Genomic DNA, 19,251 nt, shown 5'->3' on the forward strand with positions numbered 1-19,251 from the left:
CTGTGACCCTGTAGAGGACCTTGTAGGAAGGAGTGTCCAAAGGAAATTGCAAGATGGCACTCTGGGAGCCCCTTGGAGACAAGCGGAGATGGCACAGAGGAAGAGGGGACAACCACATGGCTGAATGGCCCAGGCTGGTCCAGCGGTGCCTGTGCATGTACAATGGGGCACCACGAGAAACCCCATCTCCCATGTGAGGGGGGAAGGCAAGAGACCACCCAGCAGTGGGGCGAAGAGGAGAAGGTGGGGCTGGCAGAATTCATGGGAGCTGACACAGCTCAAGATAAAACCAACTCTACCTGCTGTATCTTGAGAAGATACATAGACAGCCCTTAAGACACTTGAAGCTTACACTGTAAGAGCTTAGAAACCACTCAAGGAGACTTTGGAAGAAGACAAGAAGAAGCCTGGAAAAACAGCCAGGGGAAAATACCTGGGACTCCTTGGGAAAAGTTCAGGTGGTGTGAAAATAGGGACAAAATTAAATAAAACCCACTTACACTTTTGCTTCTTCTTTAGTTGCATACGTTACATTGACAACAGCTGTTTCTGTGTCTGTGTTGACTGGGGGAAAAGCAAGAGGAGTATTAGAGCAGGGGAGGAGAGAGATGTCACTGCGCCTCCTGGCCCTGCTGGTATGCCCTGGTGACTGATGGCCACCACCACCCCACCACCAGATGGGCGGCCCCACCTTTGCCAGCAGGGTTTGTGTCCACAGGGAAAATCATTTTAGCCCAGTACCAGTGACTGCGAAAACCAGGTTTCACCCCATTGGGTTTTCTCTAGCGTGGGCAGAGCTGGGGAGAAGCTCTGGGACTTTCACACAGGTGAGGACCATACTGGACCATCTTACCTTGCTCTACATTCTCCACTGTCCCATACTGAGCTAATAGGCCATCCAGCACCTGAGGGAGAGAGCAGCAAACAGGTCAGGTGAGGCAGGCAGGAGAGGCTGCCAGGAGAAGGCAGGGAAAGAGCCTGCTTCACACAGACACACTCCAAAGAGCCAGCATCACCCACCTGCAACCCATTATCCCAATGACGCCCTACTGCTCAAAGCTGCCGCAGGTCTCCAGGACCCACAAGCAGGCAGGAGATGGAGTCCAGTTCATGCTCCACCTCACTCCTGGGGTTACTGGGAAGGTAAAGGGTTGGCCCATGTGCAGACCACATGCTCTGGCAGCAGAGCTCATGCTGCTCAGTGTGACTGATGGAGGAGGAGATGAACAGGATGTTTTTAGGATTGTCTGTTTCTTACCTCCCACTGCAGGTGGGGTGGGATGTTTCGGATCTGGATCTTCCTGCTCCTGCAAAGAGAAAGCCCTGGGTTAGGGTCTGCAGGCACACCACAGCAGGAGACAAAGGGCTTTATGGAAATCAGATGGCAGCTGGTGAGAGCTTGCCAAAGCATCCCACTTCCCTGCACCGAGCTGGAGGAGCTCAGCCCTGGGGAAAGCCATTCCTCCCAGCTTTGCCCCCGTCACCTCCAGCTGGGGCTGAAGCTGCCTTGGGAACACTCTCTACTTGTACTGGCCGCTGGGTTTCCAAGGAAACCTCTTGAAATAAGCCTCTACAGAGTCATGGCTGCACAGGCATGGCCAGGATGCATGTACACATGCCACTGACCACACTGCCCCGGACTGGCCAGCTGTGGGGGGACAGGACCCCAAAACCCACTACGGCACTGCTATCCATTGTGGGGGGCTCTACAAAGGTACGTCCTACTGATGTCCACCACTTCCTAGCAACGCAGGGCTGCTGTCCATGGGAAACCTAAATGCACATGCTCAGAAGCCTGCCTTTGGAGATGGCTAACACACCCAGCCTTGCCTGGTTGCACTCCCAACCTCACATGACTGTATTCCCAACCCGGCTGTAGTTGCACTCCCAGCCCTGCCATGGTGCAGCCTTGGGGCATGGATGCACAGGAAGCATTGCAAAGGCTTCCCAAGACGTAGTGACCACCAAACACCTCCACAGCCTGGCTGCAAAGAAGACATACTTGGGCAGTGGGGAGTTTTGAGATACCCAAGTCCATAGGGGATCCAGCCAAGCCATGAACTCGTCCACTGTTCACCCAGACCAGCATTCATAATCCTGCTTATAGTCAACCAGCTCCGACCAAAGCAGTGTCATGTGTTCTAACCTGGTCCAGCTCTGATCAGAGGACCACCTCTCCCAACATCAGGGATGAGTTTTCCAACTGAGCCACCCCACATACATGCACATAGCCGGGTTTTGGGAGCCAACCAGCAGCTGGAAGCTGGTTTTGCGAAGCTTTGACCTTCCTTGGGCTCAGCTCAAGGAGGATGCTTGGATCGACTGCTACCACCAGCCTGAGTGCTACGTGGGGACATGCAAGCAGCCATCAGCAGACAGCCAGCAACACTCAGGGGCTTTGTGCCAAATCCTGCAGGACGACCCCTGCAGGAAGAGGCAGGAGGAGCTCTGCTCGCCTGCAAACCGTCAACACCGAACTCCCTGATTCTACCAACAGCCTTCAAGAGCTGGGAAACCAGACATTCAAAGTTTGGACCAAGCGGCGAGGCTAGTATCTGCACTCGCTGCTCATTGCACACGCACACTCCGAACCTCTGCACCCCACAAACAATTCCGACAGATAAAGAGCTTCTAAGGTAGCCTGGGGCCAGAGACCAGGGACAGGGAGGAAATGTGAGGGACAGTGAGAACTAGAGTAAAGACTGGCCCTTGCAGACCCAAGGCAGCTGGGGCTGGGGAGAGCCATGCACCGCAGCGCTGGAGGTTGGCGTGCTCCAGACATGATCTTTCTGCCTCTACAGCAGCAGCATGCTCCACTTGCTCCTTATTTAATAGCACAGGACAAACGGAACCTTGTGATGGACAACCAGCCTTGTGAAACATGAATTTGGGGTGCAGCACAAGCAACACGAATATAGGGGTGCTGGAGAATACATGCAGCGATCTGGGGTGACCGTCCCACACATGGCAGATAAAACGCAGGCTCCAAGTGAGACAGGGACAGGAGGGAAAGGATGTTTCTTGAGAAGTGGACTGTGAGGGCAAGACAAAATCCTCAGCTCGTCCCACAAGAAGGGCCATGGTCAAGCAAAGCAGTTGATACCACCACGGAGCTTCACGTCTCATGGTGCTGCTCAGTCAGAAATGGACAACAAACCCTACGCTCACCTATGACCAAGGAGGTGTGCTAAATAAAACCCTGCATGGGTTTGACAGCTGGCTTCCCCAGGCCAGCCCCTGCCAGATCTTCCTCCTGCATGCGGATCCTGCATACGGCCGTCATTGCTGAATGGTCACCTCCACACCACGGCCAAAAACCCTGCCCAGTTTGCTATCTGCCCCCATGCCACATGTCTCTCTGCAAGGGCGGCCCTGCCCATCAAAAGAAATCAGTCACCGCAAAAAAGTGAGGAAGCCAGAGCTAGAGAAAATGGTGCTTTCCTGCAGCCTTATCAAACCCCTCTCCTTCAGCAGCCATAGACTCCTTCTGTCAGCCCCCAGCTGACACCAGGGATTTCAGGGTTGGGCATGCCCCGTAAGATCCTTGTGAGGAAAGGAGCAACATTCATCCCATTGTATCCTATCCCATCTCATTCAACCCCATCCCCATTCCATCCTATCCCATCTCACCCCATCCCACCTCCTCCACCCAGCCATGCCCATCCTAACCCATGCCATCCTCAAGCCATTCCCACCCACTGCCATGCCAGGAAGGAGGCAGTGAGGAGGACCTGGCCCAAGGAGGACCACAGCAAAGACAATCCTGCTCTACTCACCAACAGCCTAAACTCTTATCCTGCCTGCCCCTGTCAGCCACCCGTGGCTGACCCCACACCTCCCATCCCAGTACAACCACTCTACAGGGCCCACTCCAGAAAACAGGACATCTTTCATTTTTAAAACCCACGAACATCTCCCAGAGGGGCTATTTTAAGGCATCCAGGACCAGGCCCGGGAGGTGCTGCATACTCAGCTCCCAAGGGGACCAGTCCTGCCCGCTCCAAGTGATGCATCCTGCTCCCAAGCTAAGCGGTGGCACACAGTGAGGCTGGTTTGCCCGAGCAAACCCCAGCCCAAGCACCAGCGAGTCTCAAACCGTCAGAACCTGAAAGCTTTCCAGGGAAAAGCCCTTCTCTGCTCTGAAAGCCCAACCGCAGCCCAGGACTGGCCTCTCCCTGCTGGTGGAGAGAGCCGGACATGCTGCCTAGTTAATTCTGCCACCTCCAGCCCCAAAACAGAACAGGTGGCACCTTCACCTGCCTTATCCCAAGATTTCCCACTTCCAACATCCAACTGAGCTGATGCAGAGCATTTAAAGAAACCCAAATGGTGCTCAAGGCTTCACCTCCACCACCTGGCAGGTGTCCCAGGAGCTCAATATCAGCACTCTGCTTTCAAAAGAGGGTTATTATTCCTACCGGGTGTATTTTTTATAGCTCTTGTAATTCCCCACCTGGTTGAAGTGATGCTGGACCACGCACAGCCATCACTGACAGACTGAGGGATGTATATCTGGGGTCATGGTGGACAGATGTGTTATTTCCAGGGCTGGGGCACGGACCACACGCGGTCCTTGTGGGACAGGGCAGCAGAGCTCAAGGCCACCCTCCTCCAACACCACTCTCAGGAGGACTTTGAGGCAGAAAACCCCTTTATTTTAATTTTCCTTACTCCTTCCAAAACATGGGAGACAGGATTGATTTCAGTGCGCACACACAATCCCTGGTACAGGACCTCATGACGAAGGCAGAGCCACATTTTACCCAACCTGTTTTGCAGTAGGCTGGTAGGAATTAAAAACCCAAAATAATAAATCATAATAACCAGGAATTACAGGCACAGAGTTTGTGGAAAAATACTTAATTATATGGTGCCACTAGCCCTGCTGTAGTGAGCTTCCCCCAGCTAACCATGAGAGCTGCATCCTTCTGCATCACCCTCCTGCTCTTCCCAACTTGCATGCTCCCACCAGCCACCTCAGTGCCCAGCCCAGGATGAAATGCCCGGTGGCAGCTGAGCATCAGCCTCAAGTGCCTAAGAAACCAGATCTATATAGGTTTACCTGATTTTTTGCCCTTCTAAGTTCAACCAAAACCGGTCCCGCTCACTAGCAGCTATTCCAGTTCAAGAAGGAAACATGTCCTCTATCTCAGAGCTGGGTTTTGGGTACCGTGTGCCAGCCAGCATCACACGCAGAACAAAGGAGCTGGCTTGTTAATCAAGTGAGGCCGTAAGCTGGGTTCATGAAAGAATCCATGTTGGAGCTATGCTATATTTCATGCATCGGTTAGACCAAAATAGTGAGGTTGATTTCGTAACCGTGCAGGGAAAGGGGATGGAAAACTTGCACCCCACCAGCATCACCGGCTGATGTCCACGTGCCATGTGCCAGTTATCTGTACTTGCTGAAATCAAGCAATAAAACAGAAGCAGCCTTAAAACCTGTGGTTTATTCCCCAGAATCAGGTGGATTATGGGGTTTTTTTGGCACATCTCTCCCCTTTCCTGCAGCTCTTGCACAGCTTCGTGGCTACCCCTGGAAAGCTCCCAGGGAAATAACAGGTAACCCCCAAAAATCCAGAGGCACAAAGGAAGAAACACAAAGATGAAGCTGTGAAATAAAAACAAGCCACCAGACCCCCTGCCCAGCCTTCAGGAGCCCTCCCTGCATCTGCCCATCGGGCTGCAGCTCCATGGACCACCCACCATCTCCTGGTCTCCTGCTCCAGAGGGGCTTCACCTCCACCTCCCCTCCCACAAGTGTTTGGGAACCAGAATACTCGATTTCACCCAGCTGTCTTAAATACAGCCTTACAACAAGATGTAAGGGATGGCTTCACTGCTCTTTGCCCTAAAAAATGAAGATTATTTTCCATCCAAGCTTTTCATTATCTTACTGTGTTAAAGCCATAAAGGGATTTTATCACCTTCCACCTCAGATCAGTACTGAGGACAGAGGAAACACTGTCCAGCAGCTCCTGCTTTCAATAAAAATCGGTTTTCAAGAGAACTGGTTTAAAAAAAGAGAGGAAACGTGCTGGAAACCAACTGTCTCCTCGGCAGCCCTGCATGCTTTATGAAATATTTGTCCCAGGCAAGAAAACATCTACAAAAAATAATGCTAATCATCAGGTGAGGTCCAAACTCAGTCCCACCTGAATTTTTCAGACCCAGCGACTTGCAGCCTGAGATGGGCACACTCCCCTAATCAGGCAGGGAAGAAATCATCTGTTGGCTTTGCCTCTCTTGACTATTTTTTTTTTTTTTTGGTCTATCAGGGTCATCCTCAACATGTTTTGCTCTCATTCAACCCAATCCAGCAGCGGATCTCAACAAGCAACAGCTCCATCAGCGCCAGGCTGGATAAGCATTAAAGAGCTGCCCCGGTTTCAACCAGTTGCCAAGAGCATTGCAGATGCATCCGCTCCAGTTCCCCTCCCAGCCCAGGGGCTTTGCCTTGACGCTCTTAAGGAATTAAAATCTGTTCACGTTAAAGCCCTATCCTCTTCCGCAGGACGAACAACCTGCCGAGGGACGGAGCCGGCGGGGGATGGCGAGGACGGCACGTGACTGATACATCCCTGTGAGCTGGGGATGTATTAACAATAGGGATGAATGGTAAATAACATCCCATCTGTCACAGCTTTTCAAGATTAAGGGTTGGGGGGAAAGAGGAGCAAAAAAAAAGATGGGGGAGGAAAGGGGGAAAATCACCCACTGCATCCCTATTCAGCATCAGGATGAAGGGGAAAACCAAGTGTGGTGCAAGAGCAGGGCTGCCAGCCCAGCACTCTGTGAGCCCTGGTGTGCCAGACATGCAGAGCTGCTGCGAGGGGCAGTCGGCCACACTGCGCTCCCTTCCTTTGCCCCCCAAAGCCATCCAAGCGCGTCCCCCCAGCCCTGGTACCCGCCTCTTCCCTGGGAGGGCTAACAGACGGTGGGCGGGGGTAAGTGGGGCATCAATGCGATGCCCAATGGGGCAGAAGGGCACGTTCAAGCCACTAGAGGAACTATAAAATGACAAAAATAATAGGGAATTAATGATAAATATTTATGTATTATTTTGCTTTCGGCTTTGGTCTCTCCCCAACGCCTTCAAACCCAGGTAGGCTTCACAGTGGTTCCAAAAGGCATCCTGGTGCGCTATGGCATGGGCGGCACGGCCTCGGTCCACCCCCTTGCACCTTCCATGCTCATGCCCCATCTCACATCCCAGATGCCACCCTGCTCCCATCCCTGCATCCTGGCAGGCGGCAAAGAGCCAGGCAAAAAGGTGGCTAAAGAAAAGTAAACCAACTTGAATGCCACCAGCTCCCAGTTTACCAACACGTGAAAACAGAGAAAATAGAGAGAGTGACAGCATCACACCTAGCTATAACAAGCGCCGGAGTCCATCTAGGAAAGGATCAGCTTGACGGGGTTTCTCCTGGCCAGCTCATAGGGAACAGCATCCAAGACCTATAGGAAACCTGCTGTGCACCCAGCCAGCAGCAGGAGGGGGTTTCCCCATGCCTGATGCCATCAGCATCACCCTGGCAGTGTCATATATATGTGTGTATATATAAATAGGTATTTTAAAAGTATCTTTTGAAATATATCTCAATATATATATATTTAAAAGTCTTTTATATTCATATTGTGAAAGTATATATATGAAGTATCTTTTTTATATATATAGTATCTCTATATAGTATCTTCTATTTATATATATAAAAAGATACTAAATATTTGAAATACTAAAAGATACGTTACTGATTTATATAATTATAAAAGATACTAAATGGTATTAAAAATATATATTTAAAACCCAGATGAGGACCGACAGCAGCCCCACTTCCAGCACTCTGAATTCAATTTCAAATCCAGCGTATCCCAACATACCATACACAAGAAAATCTCCAGCAAGCTTAATTCTCTTGGTGAAGCAAAGCAGACCCTCCCCACACTGTGGCCAGAGAAAATCCCTTCGTGCTTTTTAGGTTTCTCTAACTTTATTTTTAATTAGAGAGATTTTTTAAAATAGAGATATTAGGACTGGAGATCCATGGGAGTATTTTTTGTGCTCCTCGTGTGTATTTATAGACGCATGCACGAATAGGTGCTGGGGGCTTTTTCTGGCAAAGCAACTGGTCTGCACAAGGATTTCCTCTCCCCTAATTAAGCATCTAATCGGTGACAAGCAATTAAGAATATGGAAAGAAAATATGAGCTGCCCGTGGGGGTACAAAAGGGCTTGTACATTTATTCTGAGCCTTAATGTCACCAGCAGTTTGGGTTTAAAAACAAGGAGGTGAGGGGGAAAAAAAATAAATCAATAAATGAAGCCAAATACGTGGAAACGAGAATTGAATTGATGCTCAAGAGAGGAAACTTATTTAAGGATAACTCCTTTTGAAATAGGAGAAAATCCTGCAAATCCCATAAAATCACCCCCCGCAAAGCCAATCGGGCAGGCATTTTCATTGCTGCCCCTCCAGCGACCACTGTCCGGGGCAAAACCACCCAAGTTTGGCCATTTACTAAACCAGACAAAACTATTATTTTTAGTATTATAGAGAATTCCAGCCCAAGCTCTCTCCAACAGCCTCCCACTCTGCACTGTTAAGCTGTCCCTCGTGCTTTTATTTCTCACAGCCGACAGTTACAGCGCAAGCAGAAATTAAAAGGCACCTTTGCAGTCAGGAACCTGAAAATTCCACTGGTCTGGAGACATTAAATGGGGCTTCACTCATCCCTGCTACTTATTAAACTTATCATTTTTATCCAATCCTTGTACAGAAGTCAGCACTGGGGTGGCTGGGTTTTACTTTCCATATTTCACAACCGATCCTAATTTTTTTTACAGTCTTTCTTTCCCATCAACAGGATTTTCAAAGATTTCAGAGATGTACAACCTGGCTTTAAGGGGTAAGATGCCGATGCTTTCCTCCCTGCCACACTCCAGATACAGAATAGTCTTGAAGCAGGATTGCATCACCTTGCTTTAAGCAAATAAAAGTATTCTCTGCTCCTGCTGAATTAAAAAATCAATTTAAAAATTAAATTAAAATTTTGAAGTGCTGATTAAAAAATAGGGTGATTTTTTTTTCTCTAATTTTCTAAGGCACAATACAGTGTATACAAGGGGAAAAAAAAACCAAAACAATCGAGACACTGTTGGATCCTTCCTATAGGAGCCCACACCATTTGAATGGCTGATTTTTAACTCGTGAGAGGCAGATCGGCCGAGCAGGCAGGATTCACGCTCCTTCCCACCGCTTTAACAGAAACAACCCCCTGCCAGCAACTCCCAGTGGCACCCTGAGGAAACCCCTTCCCTACGTACACGTTGGAGGTGTTTTCTGGCCCATTTCTTATCAAACCATATTTATATGCATATAAATACATTGGTAAAATAGATCTATATTAGATTCGGTTATAAAACACTCCAGGTGAACACGGGCGCAGGGGGGAAGCGCCGGGCATCGGCACCTCCTGGTTCCCATCCCCGTGACGCAGAAATGCTGGGGGACGGGAGCCAAGAGGGGCTTGGGTTCCCCAAACCCAATTAAAGCACAAACTCATTTAAATAACACAGGGATTCTCCCCGACTGAGCCTCACCCTGAAATCCGGGCACCTCGCTGGGACTTGATTGCAACTACAAAAATTGGATTTTCCACAAATCTGAAGGGGGGGTGGACGACACAACTGAAACATGACCACGTGAGGCTCTGTTTCTTGCCAAAGATCACGTTATAAAAATAAAATCTATAATCAACCAAAGCAAAGGGCCCCCTAACTGGGTATGTTTATATAAAGCAATATATATTTTTTTAGCTGGGAAAAAAAGATATCAGCTTAAATTAGATCTCAATAACCTGAGGAAGCTGGGGAGCCGAGCTGGAGTAGAAAACTTGGAGCCAGCTGAAAACAGACTGATGCAAAATAAATCAGCACTTTATTTCTGGGCTATTTAAATGGTTTTTTTTCTTTTAAAAGTTGGAAGGAAAAGCAGCAGCACCCCAGCCTGACAAGAGAATTTCAATAAAGACGAATTCCTTGTTTACATCCCCTTCGTACATGACAAAGGTCGAGTCCTGGGTCCGTACTATCTTCCCAAACTCACAATTTCTGGCTCTATCACTCTTAAAAAGTCATCACCTAACCAGCCTGAGGCTGCTGCAAAGATTTAGCTTAGAAATATTACAGTTGGGATTTTTTTTTCTGCTTGTTTTTGAAAGTTTTTTAAGGTGAGAGAGCTTGTGGTCCCTGATGAAGAAGAAATCCCGCTCTGGCACACGTGATGATGGGCACGAGCCGTTCCCCCACCAAGCCTCAATTACACAACAGCATTTCCCCCCCCACCCCCCGCCAGTAACTTCAAAATTAATACTACAGCGTCAATCACGGGCCCAACCTCCAGGCCAAGCGACAGCAAATTATCCGGTGGGACCATCCGATGGGTATTTTTCTGGCGCACGGACCTTTTATCCCGATGCATGTCGGGGGGTCAAAAATCTTGCGATGAGGCAGCTACGCAACGCGGTCCTGGGTTTTATTTTCTCTATTAAACGAGTGTGTCCCCATCTGTCCGGCCTCAGCGCTCAACTATACCTGATTAAAATAAGAGGCTGCGCTTCGACGCAATGTATAAATGCATTGAGTTTCTGGATCTTTTGGCAGTATAAAGGGGGAAAGAGGCGTTTGGAATGAGCAAATTGCTGTGTTACTTATTAAAAACAACATCCTCGAAGAGCGCGGGCAGCCCCACTGCTGTGCGCGGCCTCCCTGGGTGTAAAACCCGGCCCCCAAGAAGAAAAATAGGGGGAAAAGGGCTTTTTTATTCTTGCCCCCCCCCAAAAAAAAAAAAAAAAAGAAAGAAAAAAGAAACCCCAAGCAGCTGTTTTCCGCTGGCAGCGGCGAGGAGCACCCGGCCGCCCCGGCCCCCCCCGGGGGCCCGTTGCCACCCCCGGCCCCGCGGCCGGGATCCCCATGGGAGCGGGTCCCGGCCCCGTGGGAGCGGGTCCCGATTCCGTGGGAGCGCTGCCGTGGGCCGGGAGCTCCCTCCCCCCGCCTCCGCTTTCCGGAGCGAAAGTAAAACCCTGCGGGGTTCCCCCCCCCCAAACTCCCGGATCCCCCCCCAACACCCCACGGTGGGATGAACGAGTGGGTGGGTGGCGGAATAGCGAGGGGTTACCTGAGCTTTTTAGGCACGGAATAATCCACCTCCATCACTTTGCCGTGCAGCTCCACTTTCCCTGCGGGAGACAGTGGGGTTCTCAGCATCACCCCGGGGCAGCCCCCCCCCACACGCCCCCAGCCCCCCCGCCCTGCCTGCCCCCCCCCCCCGCCGGTACCCGCCCTGCCCGTGCTCTGCCTGCGCCTCCCCGGCCGCCGCCGCCGCCGGCCCCCAGCCCCCCCTTCGGCCGCCCTTTGCTCCGCGCCCCCGGTGAGTTGGGCCAGGGCACCTCGTAAAATGGTCCCCGAGGGGGAGCGGGTGCCGGGGGGCCGGTGGGTCGGGGGGTTCGACGTCCGGTCGCCTCTTAATAAAATCGAAGAAAAAAATCAGCGAAAAATACCCGGGGTTGGAAAGAGCCGGGGCGGCCGCGGGAAAGAGCGCGGGGGGGGGGGGGGACGGGGACAGGGGAGCGCCAGGGGTGGCCGGGGAGGGGGGTCAGCAGGATGGGGGAGCCCCGGAGGAGGCGGGGGACGATACACCGGCCGGGGGACGGCGGGCGGGGGGGGTTGGGGGGGGCTGCGGCGCCTGGCTCACCCGAGAGGGTCTCGATAGCCCGGATGGCCCAATTTTGGTCGGGGTAATCCACAAAAGCGTAGCCCGACTTAAGCAGGACCTGACCGGCCAGGGGCAGCTTCCTCTCCCCGAAAAGCTGCTTGAGGTCGTCGGCGGTGGCGGCGGGGCTGAGGTTCCCGATGTAGAGCTTGTTCATCCTCCGTCGCTTCATGGGGAGCTGCACCCCCCGGGCTCCTCCCCGCCCTCGGCGGCCGGTAGAGACGCGGGGACGGGAGGGTCCGGCTCTGGGCCACCCGCCCTGCCCCAGCCCCAGCCCCAGCCCCGCAGGAGCCTGCGAGAGCGGCGGGCAGCGGGCGGAGCCGAGCCGAGCCGCGCTAAGCCGAGCCCAGCCCAGCCCAGCCCAGCCCAGCCCGCCGCCCCCGCCGGGACGGGGAGCTCGGCCACGGGGCCGCCTCGTCGGGTGGCGGGGCTCGGGAGCAGGTGGAACTGCCAAGACCCCCGCCGTGGGGCCGGGCCGGGATGTCCCCGCCTCGGGGAGGGGGTGACGGACGACCGGCGACCGGAGTCAGCTCCCCTCCGCGGGAGGGATTGCCAAGGCCGGGGGAAGCGGCTTCCAGCGGGGGCCCGCAGCCCCCTGGAGCGGGGTCCCAGCCCATTCCAGGTCTTTTATTCCTAGTGGATCGGGAGGTCCGGCCCTGCCTGCAGCACCTTTGCCTGCAGCACACTCCCCTGCCTGCGCACCCCAATGCCTCTGCCCTTAAACCCATCGCACCCCGTGTCCAACAGCTTGCCCATCTCTGGCGTCCCACTGGCAGATCCTCCTGTCCTTGCTCGAAATGACTTGAGGAGTTCCTTCAGGGAGAGGAAAACCATCTCGCTCAGGAACCAAGGTAAAAAAAAAAATCCATAAATAAATACAAGCCTGTATTAAATGCGCTTTTTTGGAAGGCACAAGCATGCAAACCCACTCCAGCCAAGGTCCGAGCAGCCACTGCTACGTGCAAACCCATCATCCAAAAGGCTTCAAGAAATGGTGAGCCAGTGCTCTGATATCCCAGCACTGAGTTTTGCATGTTCTTAGCCTGGTACTCAGAGGGTTGCTGTTGCTTTTGGAGCACGTGGCTCTCGGGGGCTCTGAAGGATGTCCTCAGGTGACCAAGAGTTGGTGTCACAATCTGCCTTGGCTGGTTGAGGCTGGATGCTGCAGGTTAAATGACTTTTGCTCTCTCTTCTTGAGAATACAAAGGCAAATCTTTATGGAAGAGCATCCAGGCTGTGACCAGAGACTAAAATAAGATGCAGAAGTAACACTGGGTGACGGGAGGGGACAAGTGTCCTCGGAGCAGAGCGTTGTGCCCTGGGGCCAGTCGCCTTTTGCTGGGGGTGGGATGAAGGGCAGTAATAGAACTCCCCAGATTTTAAACTGTGTGGCAGGACAATTAAAAGTGACGCTCCCTTCGGCCACGCTCCATCCTGCTGCTACTCTTCCCCTGTCATGTGGAGGTGCTGGATGGAGTAGGAATAGCAGTGACGGGTGCTTGATGCCACGCGTGTAGCAAAAATAGATGTGGTTGGACTGCGATGATGCAAAGCGAGAAGAATCCTTTCTCCTCCAATTTCTTCGTCTTTGCTTTCAGTGCAGCTCCTGCTGGGCTGCCGTTTAGCAGCGGGACTGGGGGCTTTTCCATCCCCAGCACCTTTTTGGGGTGCTTTTAGGCTGAAACATGTCGATAATGTCCTTTTATAAAGGCTTACTCTCATTCAGGTCATTAATTCATCCTCAGTGACGAGCTATCGGCAGTAACGGGGCAGGGAGCTGCTGTTTCATTGCGTGAGGTCATTGCCACTGGGAAGCGGCAGGAGAAACCTGAGGTTTCTGGAGTAATTAGTGCCTACAGGGTTGCAATACTCATAAATGACTTGTCACTTGGTCTTCTGCAGGAGCTGGATGTAACGAAGGAAGTCTCCTGCAATTACCTGCATGATCTCATCCCTCCTGTCCCTGATTTTTGGCTTTGGAGAGGGACCTCAACAGCCTTCTTCAGGTGTTTTCCCAATCCTGCAGAGCTGGTGCTCTCTTCCCCAGAGTTTTGGTGGACCGGCCTTGGTCCAGATGAGACAGTCAAGGGAAGAATGCACTTTGGAGAGGAAGATTTACGAGCACTGATGTGAAACAGCTGTCAAGGCAGCAACCACACAGGCAAAGCTCAGGGTAAATGGTCCCAAAGGTGGTGCAAGATCCAGCAGGAAAGGCAGGTTGTCTTCTAAAGGCAGCCCTGCACATTAGATGTGCAGTGAAATCATTCCTCTCTGAAAAGAGTTACTGACATGGAACAACTGCAGGAGGTGGTGGCGAGACTGATAAAAGGAGCAAAAAAACTTGAGAGCCAGGGAAGGTTGAGGGAGGGTTTATTTAGTCTGGAGAAGGACATGATAACAGGCTTGTGTGTGTGAAGGGCTGCTTTGAAAAGGCAGGCGAAATTAGGAAAAAAAAAATGAGTGTTTGGTTGATCAGACTCAGGAAGAGAAAGAGGTGCTGCCATTCCTTGGCTGGAGGTTTTGGGAGGAGGTAGGACGAACATCTGAGTCTACTACATCCACCCCAGTGCTGAGGGCTGGCCTGAGGGATTCCAAAGTCCCCTCCAAGCTTGGGATAAATGGTTGACCCACAATTGTTTTACCCTGAGCCTTTGATAAGCCTTTCTCGGAGCAGGCAGCTTGCGATCAATTAGGTTTCATCACCCTTTTCTGATGGACTGGTCTTACTGGGACCTGTGGTCTGGGCATTGGTTCAGCTCCTGTTGGGGGGACCCAGCTAGGGCTGCGTTGGGGCATTCATCTTGGGATCCCTCCTTGGATCCTGCAAGTGGAGCATCTGTTCCCGGAGGGTGTTGGAAACGGGACAGAGAACGGGATAGCATGGGGATGGTGGGTCCTGCCTCAAGCCAGAGCGAAGGACATGGTGAAGCCACCACATTTCCATCAGTAGTGGGGCTCCAGAAGTTGTGGTGTGCTTGGCAGGGCTGGCAGCAAGCTGGACTCGGGGATGATTCCCTGGGGAACATCCTCTGTGAGCCATCCCTCATTGTCACCAGGGATCAGAGGCACAGGCATCCCCTGCGGCTGGAGGGGATGTGAAAGCATCTGTGGGAAAACATAACATCTGGCTGTGGTCTGGCCAGATCTCTTGGTCAAACCCAGGTGGGCAAAGAGTGTGGCTTTTCTGCCAGCAGACAAGAACATCACACATGTACTCTTTGCAACTGAATGCAGCAGGGTTATAGCTGTGGGTACGCGCCCCAGAGGTGGATAAATGGGTTGTGCAATGGGAGGAAAATTGGCCAGACCCCCACTCGCCATGCTCCGGGGTGGCTGCATTAATCTGGCAGAGAAAGCCCAGCTACCCAGCTCAGGAGGAACCTGCTTCGCCTCTCTGACCCGCCCATCTTCCCTGAATCCTTATGGGTATTTTCTGTCACGCGGGAGAAATCTCAGCAGAGCTTTGCCCCATCTCTGCCCGTCCCAGCTCGGTTTCGGCAGCACGATGGGGTGCAGCTGCTCGTCACTGTGCAGGATGCACCTCTGGCTGCGGACGAGACTGCCAGAGAGGCAGGACCAAAAAAACCAAAACGCCCCACATAAACACACTCCTACAAATCAACTACAAATAAAATTTGTTTCCTTTACAAAAGGACTTATTTTTGTTCCTTCTGACCAAGTCACAGAAGTGACCTCGTGTGCCATGACGTGCTGCAAGAGGGATCGGCGTGCGCTGGTGGAGCGGTTCCTGCCTGTGCTCCATCGCCACGTGCCAGGGATGAGGCACCGTGAGACTGGAATAAACCCAAAATCCAATAAAGCACTGATGAACTCTCTTTAAAGTATCATTTGGCTTTTAGAAGTCGCCTAGCAAGAAAACTGAGCAGCTGCTACGGAGACAAGTGAAGAGCATCACAGAACTGGCTGCAGTCAGCAGGGCACTAAGGCAGTCTGCTCGGTGCGGTGAGATGATCCATCACGAACAGGGTAGTTGAGAAAATAATGCATAATTTGGTTGAAAATTGCTTCTGTACTTTTCAAGCCACGGTGGAATCATTTTGCTCACCATTTGCTAGGACCCAAGTGGAAATTACTAACAGCTTTCAGGTCATCAGCCCTTAAAACTGGTGAGATGCAAGGTAACTGTTGTGGCCAGGTAGTTGAATTAATAACTGGGTGTTCATTAATTACACCTGTACGGGGGCTGAGCACGACTGAAAAATAACTTTCAACATTTTTAACGATGGGAACGATGGACAGAGACTGTCAGTAGTGATGTACCAAAAGCTCCTTCCCAACAGGCTGACTCTCCTGAGATGATCTCAAAGGTATGGATATTCAGGACCAAAGTGATGGAGCAAAGGCCAGGTGCCAGAGGTGGACTCCCAAGAGAGCCCTGAGGAGCCGTACTTAATGAAGCAGGAAAAAGAAAGGGTCAGCTTCTCTTGGCCCCAGAAAGCAGCTCTGCTGGGGAGGGAGTACCTGCCTTTTGTGCGATTGATATGCTGGAACTAAAGTGTGACCACCAAAATAAATTACTTAAGGGGTTACTACAGAAAACATTATTTTTTTTATAACTCGTGAGGTTCAGCAGAGAGCAGAGAGCTGCTGCACTGCTGTGCAAGGGGTGCCAGCAGAGTCGCAGCCCTGCGCTCTCCCTCCAGTCTCCACTCACCATGCTCAGTGCCGTGCTGGACCCAGATGCTCTTAATACCCAGTTTTAAATCAATTTGTGCTTGTAAACCACCTTACCAGTTGATTTTCATGCTTTTCTGTATATGCTAAACCCATGACTACCCCTGACTATATCAATCTGCGTGTGCTAATGCTCAGCAGCTCCCTCAAGCTACGCCACCTGCCGTGGGGACCCCCTTTGTGCCCAGGGGACCGGGGAGGTGCTGTGGGGTCCCATGGGGACTGGAGCATCCCTCGCACTGGGAGAGGCACAAACTGACCCAGAGGAAACTCCACCTGCACACGGTGAGGAGAGACCAGTGCCCTGTTTCCTTTTTCCCCATGTGCTTTTAAAGTTTATTTGTTCTACTCTTGACAGGAAAGCAGGTCAGCAAAGGGCACAGCGCTTCACATCCACCCCAGCAGACGTTGCTTTTGCAGCCGCCACGGCAGAGGGTGCTCCCCCACCGCCGGTGGGGTTTCTGCCAAAGGTCAAGGTACGCTTTTTCCCCCTCCCCTACAATGAATTTCTGCGTTACGCGCTGGCAGGGCATCAGGACATCCAGCAGTGATTCAGCCGCTGTTTCGAAGCGCATCACATACCACAGCAATCTGTCATTCCCGCGTAACAGGGCAACATTACACACGCCAGGGAGCATCTGACCAGGGGCTCTTTCTAGACCGACAAGTGGAGTGATTCAGCAGCAGGAAACATCCAGACAAAAGGCTCTCCCTGCTGCAAGGCTACCGGAGCCGATGCTTTCCCAAATTCTAGATACAGCTTTAACGTGGATTTTAGGGTGCGCCTCTGCACACCACCCCCCACCGACACAACATCCCCATTTTCTTTCACGCCTCTGTAGAGGAAAATGCTCACTCTCATCCCCACCAGAGCACAGCTCCGCAAAAGATCCAAACCTAACCAAAAGCACCAGGTATCACTCTGCGGGGAAGGGTCGGGAGGATGCTCTTCTGGCAGCTACAAGCCATCAGATAACTGCCAGGAACTGCACCGCGAGTTGCAAAATCCTCATTTCACTAAAACATAGACGCGTACCGAAGGACACGTGTTCTTGACTCTGCATTTGTCAACCCCTGCTGAGTAATTCAAAGGAAGCGTAAGGCCGTGACTAAGAAAACGCGGTGAAAAAGAATGAGAAGACTGCAAAGGTCATCTCCAGTGGCGGGGACTTCACCTTCCCACGGAACAGTCCTGCACCGTCCAAAATGCGAACCACAGCACCATAGCCCCGCAACGCTCGCGCCAGGCAGGGAGCTGGGCGGGGATCGGGGCGCTCTCAGCGTGGGGCAGTGCTGCATACCCCACAGGGTGCGTAGAAAGGAGCACCAACTTGGCTAGGGATGGGATGGTACTGCTGAAAGCCCATTGGCCAGTCTTACATCCAGACAGAAAAAACTGATACAGATTCTTAAAAAATATCCAGGTGTTTGCAAAAACCTTCCTAAGACACCTGGGATACTGTTAGCCACCTTCGTCTCCAGGCAGCTGCAGCAGGTAAGGCTTATTTCTTCAGTCTCTTGCTTCATGCAATTGCTTATTATTTGCCAAACTGCTTCCGAGGGCAAAAGTGGAAAGCATTTTCTTCCCCACATCAGTAGAGAACATAGGTTTTTTTGACTTCAGAAAGTATACTACTACGTCTATGCAAAGAAAAACCCAACACACTCTCAGTGTAAGCTGACGTGGAAAGCTCAATGCACCTCCTCCAAAGACTGAAAATATAATTAAAGCATAGATTTACTGTGCAGGATGACAAGATACACTATGGAGTGTTTGCCTAAGATCATTTAAATACAATAGATAATGTAATAGCTGAAATCCAAAATGAGTGATTCTGTGCCCATTTTAAAATGAGAAATGGACAAAGAACCTTAAGGGCATTTATCCTTCACGGCACAGCAAATGACTGGCCCCTCCCAAGAGAAATGGGATGTAGCTCAGAGTACACCAGCACTTGCCCTGGGATTACCTGTTTTTTGTTAGGCCGACAAGACTATTAACAACAGCTCCCACTGAGTAAAAATTTCAGGGTAAAACAGGTACAAGGTAAAACAACACAGTGGAAATCAAACAAAAGGTCACAAGGCTGCAGGTCAACAGGGTCCTGTAACTGCTCTTAGTCCATGAAAAAAAGTGTGGAAATCACTACCCAGGAAAGAGGTAGAGGAACTTGGGTTCAAAAGCTGAGAGAACAGTGGCAGATGTAGCGTCACTGCTCTTGCTCGGTTTTCCAGTCTTCCATGTGTGGTCACCATCAGAGCTATGACACAAGGCTGATGGAAGTTCTAGTCTGACAGAAGCGCTCCAAATTTTGCGCATCATTTTCCAGTAAGCGTATGAAGTGCATGAACCCGAGTAGGCAAAATGGCACGGTAGTGGTAGGAGATTGTAACCTGATAGCTATATCCACATATGCGGCTAAAATGCGATAAATGTGTACTCTTTAAAAGGACAATCATCAGTGAATAAGAAAAAGTCAATGTTATTTCATTGCCTAAGTGTACAGTTATCTACTTCCACTGAAGCCCTCTCTGTGTGTTACAGACAATAGTCTGCTAACAGCTCACCCACCTGAAAGCTCAACAGTGTTACCAAGAGTTTATTACAAGTCTTGCTCCGTGCCTACAGTGCTGCAGAACGACACCCCTTGCTCCTGCAGTTTGCACAGGGACTTCTCTACACCCTGGGTTTACACAGTTTTTCAGATCTAGAATGATCTAGATGTCAAGAACTACCCAGCAACACAAAATTACAGTGGATTTTACTTCTGGGCTTTAAAACATT

The 19,251-nt window shown here is 51.4% G+C and overlaps 1 protein-coding gene and 1 long non-coding RNA gene across 7 annotated transcripts in view; one reads left to right on the forward strand and one right to left on the reverse strand.

Annotated features, from left to right (window-relative positions):
* IGF2BP2 (insulin like growth factor 2 mRNA binding protein 2) overlaps positions 1 to 12,183 on the reverse strand; it is a 26,368-nt gene extending 14,185 nt beyond the window's left edge. For 2 of the 3 annotated variants that reach the window (XM_064457107.1, XM_064457106.1), the window contains exons 1-5: positions 11,754 to 12,183; positions 11,178 to 11,238; positions 1,259 to 1,307; positions 854 to 905; positions 501 to 564 (exon numbers count right to left, since the gene is read on the reverse strand). In XM_064457107.1, the coding sequence (XP_064313177.1) occupies positions 501 to 564; positions 854 to 905; positions 1,259 to 1,307; positions 11,178 to 11,238; positions 11,754 to 11,943 (416 nt within the window). In that variant the 5' untranslated portion in view covers positions 11,944 to 12,183. The remainder of the gene's footprint in view (positions 1 to 500; positions 565 to 853; positions 906 to 1,258; positions 1,308 to 11,177; positions 11,239 to 11,753) is intronic. The other variant, XM_064457108.1, reaches the window with a different exon arrangement.
* Positions 11,344 to 19,183, forward strand: LOC135314326 (uncharacterized). Of its 4 annotated transcripts, XR_010373831.1 has the most exons (4): positions 11,344 to 11,429; positions 12,409 to 12,622; positions 15,452 to 16,942; positions 17,078 to 19,183. It is a non-coding gene; the product is annotated as an uncharacterized LOC135314326 (long non-coding RNA). The 4 variants fall into 4 exon arrangements; XR_010373832.1 differs by having other exon boundaries at positions 15,425 to 19,183; XR_010373829.1 differs by having other exon boundaries at positions 15,452 to 19,183.
* Positions 19,184 to 19,251: the final 68 nt, after the last annotated feature.

Source organism: Phalacrocorax carbo, chromosome 7, assembly GCF_963921805.1.
Source record: "Phalacrocorax carbo chromosome 7, bPhaCar2.1, whole genome shotgun sequence".
Taxonomy (NCBI): Eukaryota; Metazoa; Chordata; class Aves; order Suliformes; family Phalacrocoracidae; genus Phalacrocorax; species Phalacrocorax carbo.